Source organism: Hippocampus bargibanti, linkage group LG12 (genome assembly GCF_051943395.1).
Source record: "Hippocampus bargibanti isolate YZ-2025 linkage group LG12, ASM5194339v1, whole genome shotgun sequence".
NCBI lineage: Eukaryota > Metazoa > Chordata > Actinopteri > Syngnathiformes > Syngnathidae > Hippocampus > Hippocampus bargibanti.
In genome coordinates, this window is record NC_142745.1 from 3,862,561 (window position 1) to 3,883,011 (window position 20,451).

The following is a 20,451-nucleotide window of genomic DNA, read 5'->3' on the forward strand; positions in this document are numbered from 1 at the left end:
TGAAAAAATATTTCATGGGCGGGACATCTTTGAAAACAATAACCAACGAGCCATGAGGCACGTCGGGCGTGTTGGTATAGTAACATTTGTCACAGCGGATCTAACCATTTACATTTACAACAATTTACATTGATTTAAATGCACCAGTCGCTCCAATTTGCATTTCTATTCTGGCTATATTGAGATTGAATAATTCTTAGGTTTCCTGAACACACCCTCACTGATTTCCGCGACGGGAAGGCCAGAATATTGCTATTTCCAACGTCTTCTGAACGCAGCACTACTTCTGATTTTGCCGCGATGGAAAGAAAAGGTATACATGTATTTGCCGTAAACTTAAAAAAATATATTTTATTCCCTACGTTTTTTGCTATTATCTTCAACAGTATGGTGGTCAGATTATGTCACGTATGTGTTCTTAAACCCCGTTAAACAATAGCTCAAAGTTGGACCATGCGCAGAGTGTATGATGTAGCATTTATGCTAGTCTCTTCCACGAGACTACAGCTGCACGGATGCACTTAAACTTTGTAAAATATTTCGCAATCGTCAATCCTTTCAATAGTAGTATCCCACTGAACAAATACAAGTTTGTTCAGAATAAAGGCTGAATTAGTTGCCAAATTGGGAGCATCTCTGCACCGGTTTGCTAATTCAATTGTGTAACTTTAGTTGCATGGAACCTGTCAATTTGATGCATCGAAAAAATTACGTTAGGTTATCTATATTACCATCTGTTATTGTTTGTAATCAGAGAAAGCTGTTCAACATAGACATGGAGTGTTATGATTGTAATCAATTTTCTATTTGGCAGTGCTTGCTTTACAGGCGAGGAAGAAGAGGACAAAGCCCCGGAAAACTGGAAGAAAGTAAGTTCTCATTACTGGTTGCAAAAGATTACGAAAAAAAAAAAACAGATTCGTTAATTTCTTGGTTTTGTACGTCATACATTTTCATTCCATTTATGCTCTGGACGATTGAAGAAATATATGCTGGCCTAGGGGTGTCAAAGAATTTGGGTTTTTATTTCAGAGCCTTGTTAAGAAAAGCATATAAACCTCTAGTCACTTTCGTGTATACGTATGCCATTGCGTTGTATGTCAGTGATTGTCAAACGGGGTTTCACAGCCCGCTGTCGCTTTTTCAACAATATAATTTTCCCCGGTTCAGTTAATGGAGGGCTTGCAAATATAAACAATATATTTTTGTCATATTTCACCTGATGCTAGAGTTAAATAATGAAAAACAAGCTCTCCATGGCTCCACGTAGTCAGGAACACCAATCCCTTTCCTCTTTGGTTTGCTTTTCTCAATTTTTTTGGAGAGTGTAGAGGGGAGTGTTGGCGCTTGTTGTGATTACTTGGCTTAGAATTTCGATGTTGGGCTATAGGGCTGCGGCATTTCTGGGATTCTGCCTTTTTTTATCTTTGTTGGGTAGTGTATATTGGTGTGCACTATCTTCGGTGGTACACCTGTAAGAACCGTATGGAGTGGAGTGTGTCACAAAGCAGGTATGGAGCGAAATGAGTCACGCTAAAAGCTACAGTGAAGCCAAAAGAATGACACCCTGACACAAGACAAGTTGTATTCATGTATATGTATCATTTGCCAACTTGTTGGAGCACTGCAGTTGCTTGTCGTGAGTGACTCGATACCCGCTGCGGTTGCATCTATAATCCCCGTGACCTTACACTGCTCAAAGGAAATTCTCTCATCTAAGGTTATGTTTTCTTTGAAGAGGATCTTGCATGTATAGACGCTCCCCAACTTTCGAACATTCGAGTTACGAATAACGGATGCTACAAGTTAGATTTTGTATTGCGCGCCTTTTTCCGGCCGAGCTTGCTTGCGATTGGCTGCGTACTATTCTACACACACACACACACATTGGAGGTTTACGCGACGGACATCAAGGCTGACCAATCACTAAGTGTCGCCAACGAGTTCAGGCCCCGATCCGCTGAGCTCGCTTACGATTGGCTGTGTAGAGTATGTGGCCGGGGAGGAAATCCCTCTTTCCAGTTGATGCATAACAAGAAGTAAAGGCTGCTGGCACATAATTCAGTAATTACGTGCCAGCAGCTTCAGTAATGGCTTACTGTAGACCGAAGGATATATGTCGGCGTACTACAGTAGGTGTGAATTTATTTTACGACTGTTCGAGTGTCTGTGTTTTATACTTCCCCGTTCAATGTTTGATATAAACATACATTCCAAAATATAGAACTAAAGCAACTTATGAACACATTATTACGAACGACCGCTCGGAACGTATCATGTTCGTAAGGTGGGGAGAGTCTGTAAAGTTAAAGTAAAATAATGTCTATGGACACATTATATCTTTGATTATAATTTGTTAGTTTAATTAATATGGATTGAGGTAATCGAAAAGAAGCCTTTTATTCAAGATGATGACACAGTGAGGGGGCATCCATTTTATTTATTTTTGATGTGACATTTTTCCTCATCACCGGTATCTTTTTGGTTTAATCACAATGAAGGAAAGTTGTTGGGGCAATCAATTTTAGCAACACTTTGCCTATTTTATTGCACTTCTGTATTGTGCCGCCTCAGAGGATTGTTGTAAACAAAATTCCATTTAGGTCTTTTAATGACAAACTGACACGCCTGTATGATTATTTATACAAGATGGGTGCATTTACATTCTGTACAAAGCATTCCAATTACCAACATCACTTGTTTGGACTGCAGTTGAGTGTTTAGCCTCTGTGACATTTGGCTGCTCTCACGCAAAGGAGTGCAGCAAATTTATCTCGCCTACCATTGAGGTTCATAATGTTGTCAAGGCTGAAGAGAGAAGATGATGGTGACAGGGGGGGGGGGGGTGCATGAAAGAAATTGTTGAAAGGGCGACTGGTGTTGTCCCTTCACCTGCATTGCAGTGCTGAGCATTTTTTGCCCAATCGTCTGCCAGTTACCAATGCAAGGGGTGGGGCCGGAGGCTTACAGCAGCCAAGGAGAGTTCTCGGTCACAGAGAGAGAGAGAGAGAGAGAGAGAGAAAACGAGCAATGGAGAAAGTGAGCGCTGATGTGCAAGCGAGAGACTGCGAGTTGAGCGCTGATGCCCTGTGTGCCATCCCTCTATCTTCTTTCCTCCTTCGTCTAAAATCCTCATTTCAACTCTGCTACTCATTCTTCATCCCGCTGACCCTTGATGATGATGTTTTTTAATCACTTTTTGCTCATGGTGTGAGAGCCTCTTTGAACATCTTGCCTTTTTTTTCTGCCACTGTCCTGTCTTGCCTCACGTCCCATGGGTATCCGTGCATCCTGCAGGTAAGCAAGAAGACCTGGTAACCATTTTGGGTTGGTTTCTTGAAACGGGTCCACGTGTTGAATTTCTCTCATTGCTCTGTACTGTAAATACATTTTGCTCAAATTCACCCTTTTGCCAACCAGCCGGGGGTTTCAATGTCAGCCAGTTTGTGTGTACGTCTTGCAAACGCTCCCCAAAAAAATGCACTTACCCAAACACAATTTTTCATCATCATCTCGCTTGTAGAGTTTCTGTTTTCTGGATCTTATTTTTTTTTTAACCTTGACTTGTAACGTAACTTTCAAAAATAGCTACATATTATTCCTTATTTGTTTGGCCATGAACCAAAAATAACTCATTTTCTAAAATAATAAATTTATGATCATTTAAACATGTCTCAATATTGCTAGCTGGTGAGCATTAAAAATAAATAACTGTGCCTGAACTAAAAATGCTGCAGAGAAAAGTTCAAGAACTTGACACATGCAGTTGGTCAGTTGGAAAACATTGGAGCCTACGTTTTGTTTTAAGATTATACGAATGCCGTTTGGTTCGCTGTCTGCCTTGTTGAAGTAGAGAAAAAACCTGCAGAGAAAAAAATGTGGTTAAAAGTCTCACTGTTGGTTTATTGATTCATCAAAGCACTGCTGTTTTTTTGTTGTGTGCTGTTGTTGTGTCCTAAAGCTAGTGCAACCCCCCCCCCCCCCCCATGGCAGTTTGACCTTTCGGCATTGCAGGGACTTCTTGTCTTACGACTTCACTTTACATGTTGAGTCATGTCCAAATTTCTTTGTTATTTGTTTTTTTTTTTTTCTTTGGGTGAGCAAACACCAACTGTTACATTGCTTTGAGTGATACTATCGAAGAACTAGAGGTTTTTTTCTGATTTCTCAAACGACTACGTTCATATGTGCTCATCGAGACCCCTTGACCGTATCAGCTGTTCATCAAACGGTTAATGTTTAATGATATTAGATCTTGGTTGAAGGATTCTTAAAGGATAACCGACGTCTCCGGACAAGTTGTGTCCATAATTTGTAAAATGGCTTCAAATGACTTCTACTGAGCGTATTTTAAAAAGATTCCACCGCATATAGCTGTATTTTGCGTTTTAAGACTCGCGCTAAATATTCAGGAAGTCTTGTTTTTGAGTTGGTGACGAGTCCGTACGTGACGTCACTAAAGGAACGCCCGCTGACCGAAAAAAAGACACATTGTAGCAGTCCTTCCATCACGTCAATGTATTTTGCTGTACTTGTTTGGTCTGAAAACCTCGTGTTGCACCAAAAAGCCGCCAGAAGAGGGCGACCAAGCTCAATGGAAGGAATTTATCAGCCTGTGGAAACAGAGGTGGCCACAGGAGGTCGCCATTTTGTGCCTCTTTTCTGGTGATCGTTTCTCCCCAATGTTGCCTCAAAATGGCATGGAATAAATTCTTTAATCAATTGCAAACATGTATGCTTTGCTCTTCAGAACTATTTGAATCATATTCATAACTGGAGGTGTAACAAGAAAGCATATTCTCCGAATCTGAAGCCATTGTTTTGATTCTCAAGCAATGCAAGATGTCTTGACGTGATGTCACAAACTGGGGGCGGGACTTTCTGAAAATGCCGAATTCGCAGCTCAATTTTTTGCAGATTTTGGACACATTAAGTCATTTTTATTGGTGTTTTGCCTTTGACTAAAAATATCATCCTGCATGTTTTGGGTATTTTAGATGCTATAAAACATTTTTCTCATGTCAGTTAATAAACAAAAAAGTGACGTCTGTTGTCCTTTAAATGCGTGACTTTGTGGTCACTCATTTCAGCAGACATTTCGCACTTAGGGTAAGTTTATGCACATTGCCACGCTGTCCTCCTGCAACTGGAATGAATTGAAAAGGAGTAGGGAGGCGGCGACTGAATCGCCAGTACAATAGTTTGAGAGCTGTAGCCGTTGGTAAGTGAAGTGGATCAGTTGGACTCAATTTGGCAGCATTTTTATCCAGCAGCAAATCGTTCGCAAGGGTATCTATGTGCTTGTTAATTACGGGGGGTGGCTAAAGGGGGAAACTGTGCTGACCCCAATTCCAGCATTGCCCTCTCGAGTATTAGCTGCTATTTTAGTAACGGCTGCGGAAAAGGCTTTGGATTTGCAAGTGATGAGGGGGGCATTCTGAAAAAAAGGTCAATTTTTCAGCTGCTCACTCATCAGGATTTTGAGCGTGGTTTGCAATGCAGCATTTTCTATGTGCATCGTAGACATATCCAGATTTGTATGATGCAGCAATACTGTCAAAGTGAGACGATACACCACCTGATTAATTGAGTTGATTAATTCTGTGATCAACAACCTCTTAACCAGTCTCCTTTAATCTCTTTTTCCCCTTAGACCGGAGCCTCAGAGCTGTGGTGGAAGCTCGAAACCAACTCAGCCAGATTCACCCGTCCCTGATCAAGATGAGGAGATCCTGGGCTCTGACGATGATGAGCAAGAAGACCCCGCTGACTACTGCAAGGGTACAAACTCTGTTTGTTGTCATAGCAAATTATTATTACGTATTTTCTATTCACCGAAGACATGTACGTCAACTTTGTTTGGTCAGGTGGGTATCACCATGTCAAGATTGGAGATCTCTTCAACGCCAGATATCATGTGATCCGTAAACTTGGCTGGGGGCACTTCTCTACTGTTTGGCTGGCATGGGACATCCAGTAAGTTGTCAACTAGACCGCAGAGATCATTTTAAGTCATTCACTGCCAGACGATGTGCAAAAAATGTGTCCACTACAGTTGCCAGGGTTTTTGTCATTTTCACTCAAATCGCAGCACCCTCAGAATATTCCGTTTCAGGACTATATAAACATTCAATGCAACGTAAGAAACCTTAGACTCTCTTCTTTCATCAGAAAAAAAGAGTTACAGTAATTTCTAAGTTATATGGGTCTGGAGTTATCTGAGCTTGAAATGGGGGCAGCTGTACAAAATACAATACATACATCTTGATTAAAAAGCGCTTTAAAAACAGTCGAAGCTGTAACAAAGCGCTCACATGGACAAAAGGCAAATGCCGCCCCCTCGTGGAAGCGAAAAAAACATTGCCAGATGTCTGACTAGCGCTTTATCGACTCCCCTTGCAAGAAAATGCAAAACGCGAACAAATTCAGGAATGGCGCTCCATGTCACAATGTGAATTAGTGAAAAGAAAAGTAAAAAAAATCATGCAACTGCTTTCCCAAAGCTTCAAGTTAACCAACATATGGATGATTCAGATCTTGGACAGAAAGTCCACCGGTCAACGTTTGAATTTGAACGACGCTCAAGCTATTGGGATTGCAAAAAAAAAAATTGTTTTTGTGTACTTTGCAGGGAGAAGCGCTTTGTCGCGATGAAGGTTGTGAAAAGCGCCGAACGTTACACAGAAACGGCTCTGGATGAAATCAAGCTGCTGAAATCTGTAATGTGGACAACTTTGTTTCTCATATTTTCTTTTGTTTTAGCCGAATAGCACTCACAGGTGTTATTCTCTGTGTTTTTGTTTCAGGTGCGAAACACAGACCTTGGTGATCCTAGCAGGGAGAGAGTGGTGCAACTTCTTGATGACTTCAAAATTTCTGGCATGAATGGCACTCGTATCTTTTACGTTTTTTTTTGTCTTGAGACAATGAATCTACCGCGTCCCTTTATTTTTACAAAGACTCTCGTGACATTTAATTAATTTTTTTTATCATCTTCTCCAGTCCATTCTTGTGCGTCAATATCACTCCATTTCACATCCCCCGCACCCTTCGACTCATCTCTGCATAGCTATTTGTAGGTCCTGCGCATTGCCACATCCTTGGGTGTCACAGGCTTTGATGCACTGATGTTGGCACCAAACCTATTTTTTTTCCTCTCCCCCAGCAACAAGTCTGCAGCTGCGCTATCTGACAACGCACCCACACACCCTCTGGATATCATTATCATTCATCTGTAGTTGCTTACATCCATTGTGCGTTGATGAAATGGAACTCGTTTCACACGTGATGCCGTTTTCCGTTCTTCCTTGACTTGGAAACAGATGTATGTATGGTTTTTGAGGTGCTGGGGTACCACCTACTGAAATGGATTATCAAGTCAAATTATCAAGGCCTGCCTTTGCCTTGTGTTAAAAGCATCATTAGACAGGTAGCGTAGCGTATCCTCCGAAAAGATTGGTTGCGATTTTTGTTTTGATATTGACGACGGTCTGTGTTCACCTCGTTCAGGTCCTTCAGGGTCTAGACTACCTCCACACCAAATGTAAAATCATCCACACGGACATCAAGCCAGAAAATATTCTTCTGACTGTCAATGAGATGTTCATCAAGACAATGGCCGTCGAAGCAACGCAGTGGCAGAAAACCGGTGCGGCGCCACCCTCTGGCTCTGCAGGTGATACTTTGATTTTCTCCTCTTAGCACTTCCGTCCAGATTCATGTTTGATCTCTTTTTTGATTGACAGCGGCAATTGATTTCCTCCCATTCTTGAATTGACATCACAAAACAATTAGCTCGATGACTTGTTTATTGATGACGATTTAAATGATCATAAACTTGAAGTTGGGAGCAGTTAGCTATGAGTCACCATTGCCTGTGGATGTGTAAATGAGCACCATGCACTTTGGAGTGTGAATCTGCCTCTGCATGAGTCTGTTTTTACATCTTGATGTGAGTCAGCTCCTGCCAAGATGATGGATGTACCGAACATGTCCTTTCGTAATGTAATCCTCCTCTCATTTTCCTCTTCCCACAGTGAGTACAGCTCCTGCACCCAGGCCGGTAAATATGTTTTTCATATACAGTAATCCCTTGTTTATCACAGTTATTGCAGACCGGAACCACCCATGATAGACGAAAAACCATGATGTAACGAACCCTATATTTATTGCTAAATTTGCATGTGTATTTGTACAAAAAATATTTTTAAGGCCAAATTTAGTGGAACACGGTACAGGACTTGCATAAAGAAGCACAGTACATGATTGCAGTATAGTACAAAACTCTAATGCAATAAAGTAAACAGTCCACTATCAACATACAGTATAATATTTACGGGTACACTCAGTGTCTAAAACTCATGACAAAAAGTTAGTGGACACCCGGGCAGACAACTCTGAAAAGTTGCCGGACCGGCCATTAAGTTGCCTGCCCGATTTTTCACAACTTAAAACACATAAAACGTCTAATCGGCCCAAAAAAAATGTTTTTTTTTTTTTTTTAATTAACGAAGTACCAACCACAAATGCAACCTTGCCTAATTTATGGTGAATATACCTTGCTGAAGACTTTGCTCCAGCTGTCGCTTAGCGTCATGGCAAACATTATGTGTCATAATTTCTCACGTCTTCAAACGTTCGTTTGGCAATTTGCATACTCGGCACCGGCAACCAATCAGAAGCATGCTTCGGACTACACCCTGACTCAAAAGTGTACTTCAGAGTTTTGAAACCCGCCGAGAAAGTGGAGTCCACGTGGCTCGTAGCGTTTTGTTTGTGGCTTTTGAGTGATTGCGGTAAACAAACGTTTGATTTGGAAAAAAAAGCGCTTTTCTTCTTGAAATAGTTCCAGGACGAGACGTTTTGAAAGTTGTCGGCCCGGCGTAAAAGTTGTACGCCCCTGGCCACCGCGCAGACGCTATTTCAAACACTGGGTACACTAATCGTCTTTGTTGTAACGCACCGTAGATTCATTGACGTTGTAACAGCAATAGTGGCATAACTTTCACCTTCCCTCACTTTGTAAAGTCATTTTACTTTTTCATCCTCTGTCATCATTTTCCTCTTCTTTTTGAGTTGGCTGGATGATTTTGAACGCACGAGCCGTTTAGGAGTCATTTTCGGGGTATTAAGTACGAATGAAAATCCGAGAATACGTACAGTACGTAAACTGAACTAACGCGATGCGAAAACTGGAGGAGGGATAAGCTTTAAGGGAGATTGAATGCACGCCGGTAGTGTCGTCTCTCGGCCAATCAGCTTTGGCCCGAATCAGCACGAAAACAAATGAAAAAAGAAAAAGACGAGTTGACAGCGCGGCATCACATGAATGGAAACAAAGTCAAGACAATTAATGTACTGTAAGCATAGTGATGACATTTTTGTTTATATTAATCGTCGACTCATTGTCAGGTGTGGCCAAGTGAAGTTTTTGGTGACTGAACTAATGTTCGATTTTGTGCGTTTACAGCACAGTAAAGCCTCAAAATGGATGAATAAATTCAAAAATAACAACGGTAAATCTAATGAACGCTGTATGCTGCTCTCTGTGACGCGCTGTTGTTTTACAGTACTGTACTGGAGAGACTTTCGCTGCCATTTGCGGCCTTTTTTTAGGTTAAAAAACAAATTGCGACGCATCAAAGGCCGCAATAATGGAACGGCGAAGTACCAAGGGATTACTGTAAAAAAAATTCTGTTCTTTAAAAAGAAATACTCATATTAGTGATTGTGCAAACCATATCACAAGTTCATATCTGTTTATTGTTTCACTCAAGATGGCCAAATTGTCAAAGAACAAAAAGAAGAAAATGAAGAAGAAACAGAAGAAGCAGGCGGAGCAGCTGGAAGCGGAAGGAGGAGTGACACTGGAAGCAAGAGAAGAGGACACCGCAGAAACGACATCTGACATCTCCTCTGACCCCGTCTCTGTGTCGGCTGCTCTGCAAAATGACAAAAAGCATCCTGTCGCCGCCGGTGATTGACCAAACTACCAACTCAACCAAATGCAAAAACGGAGAATGTTGAATTATTACCTCTCTGATAGTGTCAGTAAGAGTAATTGCATAATGTAATGTAAATTTCTCCACTGTGAGACTAATAAAGGCATATCCAATCCAATCCAATCCAATAATCCTCCTTGCAGAGGGGCTTATTGCTTGGGCTTGTAAAATACGTTGAAAATGATCAAGTGTTTCATGAGCTCATTTGTGCTCTCATTTAATCTGTTCCAGAGACTACAACTGTCGGGCTAACCCAACACGTGCCACAGCCAAATGTACCAGCAGAGGGCGCCGCCAAGGGGGAGACGAACATGGAGGTCAACTGCAACGGTAACGTGTCCACCCCGCCAGTGAGCGAGACCACCTTGGAAAGCCAAGAAGATGGGACCAACCGGTCTGAGAAAGATGCGCAGGACCAACGGAATGCAAACCAAGTCGATGATAAAACAGAGACTCTTGACAAAATATGCAACAAAGACAACGTTCAGAGTTGCAACGGTCCCTCGGAGAAGCCCGAGCCTCAGTCGCAGCAACAGCAGCTGCCACCCGATTCCCTCAACTCAGACGTTGTCACCTTGGAGATGAATGATACCGGCAAAGTTGAGAAAAAGGATGAGGATATGGACACACAAGGGGAAAAGAAAACACAAGGTCAAGAGGAAGAAAATAGCCAAAATGGTTAGTTGGTACCAATACAACTTCGAAATAGAAAAAAAAAATACTGTATTTTCCGCACTTAAAAGCCGTAATTTGTTTTCACTTAAAAGTTGACCATGCACCATATAATCCAATGCGCATGATACATGGAAAAAGTTTGTTGAAGTTGCACTTTATAATGCGGTGCATCTAATTCGCGCGCCTTATCGTCTGAAAAATACGATACTTTGTATTTAAGTCGTCCTTGATATAGATTATGCTCATTTTACGTTCCGTGCCTTCACGCGGAAGTCATGCCTTTTATTTTTGACTGCTGACAACAATGTCACCCATGGAATAATTTTATATACTGTATTTTTTGGTCTATAAGGCGCACTGGAGTATCAGGCGCACCCCCAATTAATTTGTGTATTTGTATTTTCAAACTTTTTCTGAAATATAAGGGGCTATATGCCACACCTTGAATGATAAAAGTTTTCCAAATACAATTTTTAATATATAAAACGTTTTCCATATATAAGGCATTATAAGGCGCTACAGTACAGTCTAGGGTTACGCACTACTTTTTGTACAGGGGTAAATAGAGTCAGTGGCTGCTAACAGTAGTTGCAAAACCTGTTGTGGCTCAATATTACTTCATATATAAGGTGCATCTGCGTTTAAGCCACAGGGTCATCTTTTGCAGAATACAAAGGCTAATGGATGTGCCTTATACACTGGAAAATATGGTAAATAACAGGTAACCGCTTAAATATCATGACCACTTAATGCAGGGGTGTCAAAGTCATTTTTTGCCGCGGGCCACATTGTAGTTATGGTTTCCTCTCGAGGGCCGTTATGAATTTGGGGAACCCATTAGAATGTTTAAATCCCTTCAAATATTACATATAGAGCACACAGCAAATTAATGAATAACTCGTTTTCAAATTTGAAGTCAAGAATAATGATCATAATGATCAATCAATGAGCAATCATCATGAAATTTAACAAGTTTGATTTGCTTTCGCGGGCCGAAAAAAATGATGTGGCGGGCCGGATTTGGCCCGCGGGCCTTGACTTTGACACCTGTGACTTAATGGATCCAAATGTTGTCTCCTTCTGTTTGAAATTTATGCTCCTCAAGTTCTCGTGCCACTCATGAGCTCTGCTCTGACTTCTGCCAACAGAATCATCGAGTAGCTTGCTGGTAAACCCATTAGACCCCCTGAATGCCGACAAGTTGCAGGTTAAGATTGCTGACCTTGGAAACGCCTGCTGGGTGGTGAGTATTAAAAAAAAGAATACAGTGGAGCCGCATTAATCAATGGATTTGGTACAAATACGTCCACTAAAAAAAAAAAAAAAAAAAATCTCTCACTCGCGCAGAACAAGCATTTTACAGATGACATCCAGACTCGGCAGTATCGTTCACTCGAAGTGCTGATGGGATCTGGCTACAGCACACCGGCAGACATTTGGAGCACTGCCTGCATGGTAACCAAGTGGAACGCAAACGTGCATGTTGCCTTTACCAAAAAAAAATGTATTACGAAAGCAAATGATATATCTTTAGTTCGTCATTGTGGACATGAAAACAAGACGTTAGTTAGCTGACGGCCTGTTCAGAAATCACATTATTGCCTTACAGAGGTCGTATTTATCTGTTCAGTAAGAGAGAGGTCATAAGAATGTGTTGATGACACTCCAAATGATTATTAAAAAAAACATCCATGAGCCCATGGCAAAATGCAAACACCGCTTTGACAAGGTTACACTTTGTGCGAACCTTTACAAAAAAAAATACTTGCGCTCACAGTTTTTCCTCCGCCTCCAGGCTTTCGAACTGGCAACCGGAGACTATTTGTTTGAACCCCACTCAGGAGAGGATTATTCCAGAGATGAAGGTTTGTGGGGAAATCCTGACTCTAACTAAATATTTGACATATCCGACGTGAACTGCAGGCGAAACGGAATATAATTGTGACTCGCTTGCCCCCCCCCCCCCCCCCCCCCCACCACACTCCACCCCACCAGATCACATAGCTTTGATCATTGAGCTGCTCGGTAAAGTTCCTCGCAAGCTGATCACAGCAGGCAAATACTCCAAGGAGTTTTTCACCAGAAAAGGTAAACACACACACACATTCCTGTTTCGATGGTTTTGTGAAGTCCAGATAACTCCAGATAATGAGTGAGGACCATCATTGCTGATAAGTTTAGAAAACTAGTGTTACATTTCAACACTAAGTGTCACCCCATTTCCCACTTCAACTTCTTTAAAAACAAAGTAATAAAAAGTGGACTTGAAACTGAAATCACAGCATTAGTGGGGTTTCTGAATGGGTACATTCAAAGTCCTCACCCCTGTAGTGAATTTGGTTAAAATATTGCTTTACTTTTTGTGGTATGAACTTGTTCCTCTCATTAACCACACACACATGAACACAAACTGAGTAAAAAGTGTGTGTATCCAAGTGAAATGAAAATACACACCAAAAAAATCATTTTGGGTGAATTTGTGAGGACCTTTCTGAAACTTTAACAGATGCATATATAGACCCTCTAGAAGCCTTTATAATGAAAAACTTGTGAGGACCGACCAAAAGATCCTCACTTGTCAAAAATGTCCTCACTATGCATGATATAAAATGTTAATGATCCTCACAAGACTAGTCATACAAAACACACACACACACACACAAACACACACATTGATTAAAAAGTGTGTGTATCCAAGTGAAATGAAAATACACACCAAAAAATCATTTTCGTGAATTCGTGAGGACCTCTCTGAAACTTTAACAGATGCATATATATATATATATATATATATATAGTGCCTCTAGAAGCCTTCATAATGAAAAACTTGTGAGGACTGGCCAAAAGGTAAAATGTTAGTGATCCTCGCAAGACTAGTCATACAAACACACACACACACACACCACGCTAAGAGTAAACCAACAAATCAGATGCGTGCCAATATTTAGCAGATCCCACATCACTCTCTCACTTTTGAAATGTCATTTTTACCCAGGTGACCTGCGACATATTACAAAGCTAAAGGCATGGGGGATGTTTGACGTGTTAGTGGAGAAATACGAGTGGTCCAAAGAAGAGGCCCATAACTTCAGCAGCTTCTTACAACCCATGTTGGACCTTGTTCCTGAAAGGAGGGCAACCGCCGCTCAGTGTCTCTCTCATGCTTGGCTGGCATAAGTATCGGCGCATTGCGTGTACACTACTGGGCTCGAAAGCGCAACAAAACGGTGTGACTGTACACTTTTCATGGCTTTCGAATGCAAAACTGTGCATACTCGGCAGACTAGCTAAAAACGCCACCTTCCACGTTATGGAGAATATGGATGAAAGAGGAAGCGTGAATCGTCTCTCCCTTTTTCGGGGCCAGCCTTTTTATATTCATTTTTTTTGTCTCATCCACGTAACGCTATTGGATACTTTAGGTACTGCTGGAAATGAAATTACGGAGGTTGACGTGAAAATCACACATTTAGATGAGTAAGAAGCCAGTCTTGTTTATCATTGCGTGAGTTGTGCCATCTTTTATAACTTGAGTTGTCAAAAGCCTTCAAAGTACTTAAACTGAATAAATGCAAAAATACTGACTGCCGCAAAACAAGGACTTGGAAAGTCTTCATGGCTAAGATCGGTAAAGCGTAAACATTTTTACATTTGTACCAATTAGAAAAAGAAGAACGATTTAGATTTTATACATTTTGCTATGGATATCCTTCTTTTCAACTTGGCAATGTCTACGAGCCTCATTGCCCTTTTTGTTTATTGATATGAGACTAGATTTTAGAAACCATAAAACACCGATCCGAACCTACGTGGATTCAAATGTTTGGATGTAATCATGACCTCCGCAGCATGAGTATGTACATTTCCGGAATCTTTGACTGAACGCTCGTGTCCTTTCCAACGGCGTGAAAATGGGCTCTCCTCAAATAAATAATGGTTCACTAAAACCCTCATGACACAAACACTTCATGGAATTTGCTTAGGTTCTCTGTCACGTTTCTTTTTCAGCCATGTTTTTTTTTCTGTAGGTAAGAAGAATAAAATGTTTGCAAAAGTCTGTTTTGAGCGTTTGTCTCTTGACTCACCACTACTGAAAAGCAGTGGTGGGCTGTCAGGGCCTGGAAAGCCTTCTCTGCTGGCCTAAAAATATCTGAATCACAGTCTAAAGCAAATTATATTTTGTCCATTAATTCTTATTAAATAAGTCCATATTGTCTTTCAGCTTCCTTTCTTTACTCTTCCCGTGTTGCGCTGCTTCCAGATGTGTTTTTCGTATTTAACCAGTCACATTTCAGCCATCATTTGTTACCAGGGTCAGAAATCTACCTGAACAATCATTTCTGCGAGTCCTCGAGTGTAAAAATCAATGCCAATGTTGCTTTAAGCGATCAGAGTGCGAGTTGGCTATTCAAGGCCTGCTGGAAGGCGCTGGAAACGTCACAGTTTGCGCAAACTAGGATTCACTAGTCACTAGCCAATCATAGTATCACTAGCCGCTTGTGATAAGCGCATACTGGCCAGAGCTAGCACACTATCTGTCACGAGTTGCATAAGCAAATACATTTTTTGTGTTGATTTAATAGCGATATTGTCAACCCACAATGGCTGAAGGAGAAGAAATGGATTTGGTTGCAAATATACTGTTAAAGCCATTTTTAAGACTAGATGGATATCATTAAGAAAGGTAGGTCAGCTCCGAAGCTAGCAAAAATAGCAAATCTTACGATCTTATGAAGTTATAATGAATCCACGCATTCATAGGAAAAAAATCAAACATTTTAATGACAGTATTATTATTACAGTAAAGTCTCATTATATCGATATTCAAGGGAGTCCGAAAAAAATATCGATATAACCGGGACTATCGATATATCCGACCCTGTTTGCATGTAATTTTCTCCGTGCGTGCATAGAAATAGTATCGATATAACCGGGACTATCGATATATCCGACCCTGTTTGCTTGTAATTTTCTCCGTACGTGCATAGAAATAGTATCGATATAACCGGGACTATCGATATATCCGATATCGATATAACGAGACTTTACTGTATTATATATTATTGAGTTATTTCCTGGCCAACGACATCCTCTAGTGGACGTGTAGTAAATTACACCACACGCAGCTGTGTAGTGATTCAGACATAGCACTACTGAAGGCCTAGGATGAAAATGCCCGGCACGACTGAAAAGACACTCGCTGGACACTGTCGGGCACTTAATTTACGTAATTGAGCCAGTGACCTGGATGTGTTAGTTTTCTTAAACAGATGTGGATTTTCTTGTGTATCGTGTGTGTGTTGGACACCATGGAAGTAAACTTGACATCCAAGTAGGATTGAGTTCAGCGCAGACAGTTCCAGGCATCATCTTTGGATACATTGTCCTGAAAGTCTTGCTTCTGTGATCTTCAGGTCTGTCGGCTCACGCGTTCTCTAGATTGAAGACATCAAACAGCACCAATTGAGTTGTCACATTGAATTCAGACTCTTTTACCTCACATCCGCTCTTGGTTTTTCTTTCAGTCTAGCATATGTCTTACTCAGCCATCCTCCCCTAAATGCCAGTACCTTTCTCCTCCACCTGGAAGTCCTCAGGCAGCAGGTTGTCTTGTCTGCTGCCCAGGCTAAAGGCCAGGAAGGCAAGGATGAGCGAGTCCATGATGCTGATGATGGCCAAGATATAGGCCCAGCGCACCGTGCAGTTGCCCAGGGTGTATTTGTCGGTCCGTTGGCCGCACATGCGCTTCACCTCCTCCGAGTCCCAGCCGTCAGGATAAATCATGCAGCCCATCACCATGCAACCGCCTGATCGAGAAAAGGAGCATGGGAGGGCGATGAGCTTGAGGTGAGTTGAGGATTGATAAACTGAATGGATGAATGAAAATTGCAAAAAAGTAGCATCGGGTTTGTCTTTCATATTTGTCATCTGTCTATTGTGATTTTTTTTTTTTGGTTGCACGTGGTTATAGTACGATGACTGTTGCATTTGAATTTTGACAAAAGGTCAAACGGTCTAGAAAGTCACCAGCCACATACAAAAGTTTAAAAAAAGCACACACCATTTGTATAGAACTTTACAGTGAAAATTACTGTTATTTATGACAACAATGTTAGTCATGCAACAAAGCAAGCAAGTTGGTTTGAAACCGGGGTTCATTTGCTGAAATACGTAATTGAATTGCCCAATTTAAAGGACAACCGACGTCTCCGGACAAGTTGTGTCCATAATTTGTAAAATGGCTTCAAATGACTTCTACTGAGCGTATTTTAGAGCTATATTTTACGTTTTAAGACTCGCGCTGAATATTCCGGAAGTCTTGTTTTTGAGTTGGTGACGAGTCCTCACCCTACGTCACTGAAGGAACGCCCCTGGGCCGAGAAAGGACATACCTTACATCATCAATGCATTTTGCGGTACTTTGTTTACTTTGTCCGTACGTGACGTCACTAAAGGACCGCCCCATGACCGTAAAAAAAAGACGCATTGTAGCAGTCCGCCCCCAATTGCACATCATATTACCCCAGACCCATATAATTTAGGAATTAACTACTGTATTTTTTCTGGTGAAAGAAGAGAGTCTAAGGTTTCTTATGCTGCATTGAATGTTTAATAGAATCAGAAAACCTTTATTCGTCCCACAATGGGGGAATTTGCAGTCCACAGCCACTCCGCGAGAGTGGCTGCCTTTACAGCAGCTCCTGTATTTTGTTTTCCTACTTCTTCCTTTCCTTACCTCTTACTTTTGTAATTTTGTTGCTGTGAAATGTAAATTTCGCCACTGTGAGACTAATAAAGTCTAATCGAATCCAATCCAAGAATAACGTGACTATGTTGTTCTCACTGACTGGAGGCCAGCTGCATCCAGGCGCAGATCTTGTACACGCTTCCGGTATTGCAAAAGAAGAAGAGGCTGAAGCACACGATGCTGCCCACCACCAACAACATGGAGATGCCCACAAAGAACATGGCCGTCTTGAAAGCCCCGGACGGGATGGAGCCGAAGTCAAGGGCGCTTCCTTTGCAGGTGAGCTCCGAGGTGAGCGCGTTGCCGATGCAGTAGTGGAAGAGGCCAAAGTAGCCGGCCTGGGGCGTGTTGACGCTGTCTCCGATCCAGTAGGGTTGGATGAACACCACCACCGTGATGACCGAGAAGGTGATGGTGAACGCGGTCCACAGCACCCCGACCGCGCGGGCGTTGCGGACGTAGTTAGTGTGGTAGATCTTCGCCGCCTCCTTAGCTGGCAACATGGTCATAAAGTTTTTAAAGCGTCTGCTACAACAACAGCACGCACCGAAGATGAGTTGCAATTTATAAATGTCCCACAGGGTGGCACTCATGTATGATTCATTGTAAAATGATAACCTGCCAGGTGGCGACCGGGCTCAGTTGACACTTCATGTCATGGGGTATTACTTTCACTCTCCTTCAAGTGACATTAACCCCTTCCTTGACAGAAACGAGTGTATTTTCCACAAAATATTCTTTTTTTAGTCGTGGACAAGTATACTTGTCTACACACTTACCTACACACGCTTACAAAATTAATTAGTTCCGAGACAGTGTGTATCCCAAAAATTAATTTCCCATAGGAAACCATTAAAATGAGAATAATCTGTTCCCAGGTCACCATAAAACATAATATAATCAAGCTTCTGAGCGAAGGTTCAAATTCACTACCACCCGTTGAACTAAACATTTTGTGTGGAACACTAGAAAATTCTACCAAAAAATGAATGCAAATGTGGATGCGAACAACACCGTTACGGCGGCTGTCGGAGCATGTCCTTGTAATCCTAGCTCTACCCTCTCGCGAGAATACTCGTTTCACACGTAAAATGGCTCACAAATGCTTAAAGGACAACCGACGTCTCCGGACAAGTTGTGTCCATAATTTGTAAAATGGCTTCGAATGACTTCTACTGAGCGTATTTTACAACGATTCCACCGCATATATAGCTATATTTTACGTTTTAAGACTCGCGCTGAATATTCAGGAAGTCTTGTTTTTGAGTTGGTGACGAGTCTGTACGTGACGTCACTAAAGGACCGCCCCCTGACCGAAAAAAGACACATTGTAGCAGTCCTTCCATCACGTCAATGTATTTTGCTGTAATGTTTGGTCTGGGGACCTTGTGTTGCACCCAAAAGCTGCTAGAAGAGGGCTTCCAAGCTCCATATAAGGAATTTATCAGCCTGTGGAAACGGAGGTGGCCACAGGAGGTTGCCATTTTGTGCCTCTTTTTCGGTGAGAAATTTCCCCACAATGTTGCCTCAAAATGACAGGGAATAACTTCTTTAATGGATTGCAAACATGTATGCTTTCCTCTTCAGAACTATTTGAATCATATTCATAACTGGATGAGTAACAAGAAAGCATATTATCCAAATCTGAAGCCATTTTTTGATTCTCCAGCAAAGCAAGACGTCTTGGGGTGACATCACGAATAAGGGGGTGGGACCTTCTGAAACCGGCCACTTCCGGGTTCATTTTTTTTTTCTTCAGATTTTGGACACTCTAAGTCATTTTTATTGGTGTTTTGCATTTGACTAAAAATATCATACTGCGTGTTTTGGGGATTTTACATGCTATAAAACGTTTTTCTGATGTCAGTTCGGAAACACAAAAAAGTGATGTCGGTTGTCCTTTAAATTCAACTACTTTTCCTGTTTCCCTTGTTGTGTTCTATGTTATGAAGACCTGTTATTGTATTTCCCTGAAGAAGCGCCTCTAATGCATAATAACGAGACACTTGAACTACAAACAACCCTGAAATTGTAATCAGCCAATGCTTCCCAGCAATAACCCTTGCGGATGATGAGTCTGATGTCCCCCCCCGGGTAATTGACACACAATATTTATGATACTTCTAGTTTACTTCATATATTTGTTTACAGCGGGTCGTTTGCTGAAGGTGTATCAAATTGATGTGTAGGTCTGCAGAGCGTACGTGTACTCGAGTGCAGGCACCGACGTGTCAATGCACTTAGCGTTATTAAGTGATGCTGCCCACCAGTGTGAGAGGGAGGCTGTTTATAATCTTTATTTTTTTTTTCCTGGAGCGGCAATCCAATTTACTCATAGAAAATAGAGGAAGGGATTTGCGTGTGTAAATGAAAACAGGTTTAGGATTTGATTTCTTTGCTTACTTGTGTTTTAATTTTGCAGTGTCCATGCTCAGCTTTCTACAGATAAATTAAGTATATATTTTCCTTATGGGAGATACACAAAAGAGATCTTAATAAAATGGCTTCAAATGACTTCTACTGAGTGTATTTTACAAAGATTCCACCGCATCTGGCTATATTTTACGTTTTAAGACTCGCGCTGAATATTCCGGAACTCTTGTTTTTGAGTTGGTGACGAGTCCTCACCCTACGTCACTGAAGGAACACCCCTGACCGAAAAAAGCATACATTGTAGCAGTCCTTCCATCACGTCAATGCATTTGGCTGTACTTTGCTGGTCTGAAAACATCATGTAGCACCAAAAAAGAGGCAGAAGAGGGCGACAAAGCTCCATGTAAGGAATTAATCAGCCTGTGGAAATGGGCTGATTAATTCCTTACAGGAGCTTTGTCGCCATTTTCTGCCTCTTTTTGTGCTACGTTTCCCGCCCCCTGATGCCTCAAAATGACACAGAATAAATTCTTTAATCGATTGCAAACATGTATGCTTTCCTCTTCAGAACTATTTGAATCATATTCATAATTGGACGAGTAACAAGAAAGTATATTCTCCGAATCTGAAGCCATTGTTTTGATTCTCCAGCAA

General features: G+C 41.5%; 2 protein-coding genes across 4 annotated transcripts; one reads left to right on the forward strand and one right to left on the reverse strand.

The window, feature by feature from the left end:
* Nucleotides 1-64: 64 nt before the first annotated feature.
* On the forward strand, nucleotides 65-14,733 carry srpk1b (SRSF protein kinase 1b). 2 transcript variants are annotated; one of them, XM_089009698.1, is made up of 16 exons: nucleotides 65-313; nucleotides 815-869; nucleotides 5,654-5,781; nucleotides 5,868-5,976; nucleotides 6,632-6,719; nucleotides 6,807-6,894; nucleotides 7,323-7,429; nucleotides 7,510-7,675; nucleotides 8,037-8,062; nucleotides 9,777-9,975; nucleotides 10,233-10,679; nucleotides 11,825-11,919; nucleotides 12,024-12,131; nucleotides 12,472-12,541; nucleotides 12,672-12,764; nucleotides 13,672-14,733. In XM_089009698.1, exons 1-16 carry the CDS (start codon nucleotides 301-303, stop codon nucleotides 13,851-13,853), a joined length of 1,974 nt encoding a protein of 657 aa, XP_088865824.1. In that variant the 5' UTR covers nucleotides 65-300; the 3' UTR covers nucleotides 13,854-14,733. The 2 variants fall into 2 exon arrangements, with proteins under 2 accessions (XP_088865824.1, XP_088865825.1); XM_089009699.1 differs by lacking the exons at nucleotides 65-313; nucleotides 815-869 and adding an exon at nucleotides 3,043-3,297.
* Nucleotides 14,734-15,760: 1,027 nt separating this feature from the next.
* On the reverse strand, nucleotides 15,761-20,180 carry lhfpl5a (LHFPL tetraspan subfamily member 5a). 2 transcript variants are annotated; one of them, XM_089010216.1, is made up of 3 exons: nucleotides 17,525-20,180; nucleotides 16,247-16,483; nucleotides 15,761-16,111 (listed from the first exon to the last, which is right to left on the reverse strand). In XM_089010216.1, the coding sequence occupies exons 1-3, from the start codon at nucleotides 18,015-18,017 to the stop codon at nucleotides 16,101-16,103; spliced, it is 741 nt and encodes a 246-aa protein (XP_088866342.1). In that variant the 5' UTR covers nucleotides 18,018-20,180; the 3' UTR covers nucleotides 15,761-16,100. The 2 variants fall into 2 exon arrangements, with proteins under 2 accessions (XP_088866342.1, XP_088866341.1); XM_089010215.1 differs by having other exon boundaries at nucleotides 15,761-16,483.
* Between the last annotated feature and the right edge of the window lie 271 nt (nucleotides 20,181-20,451).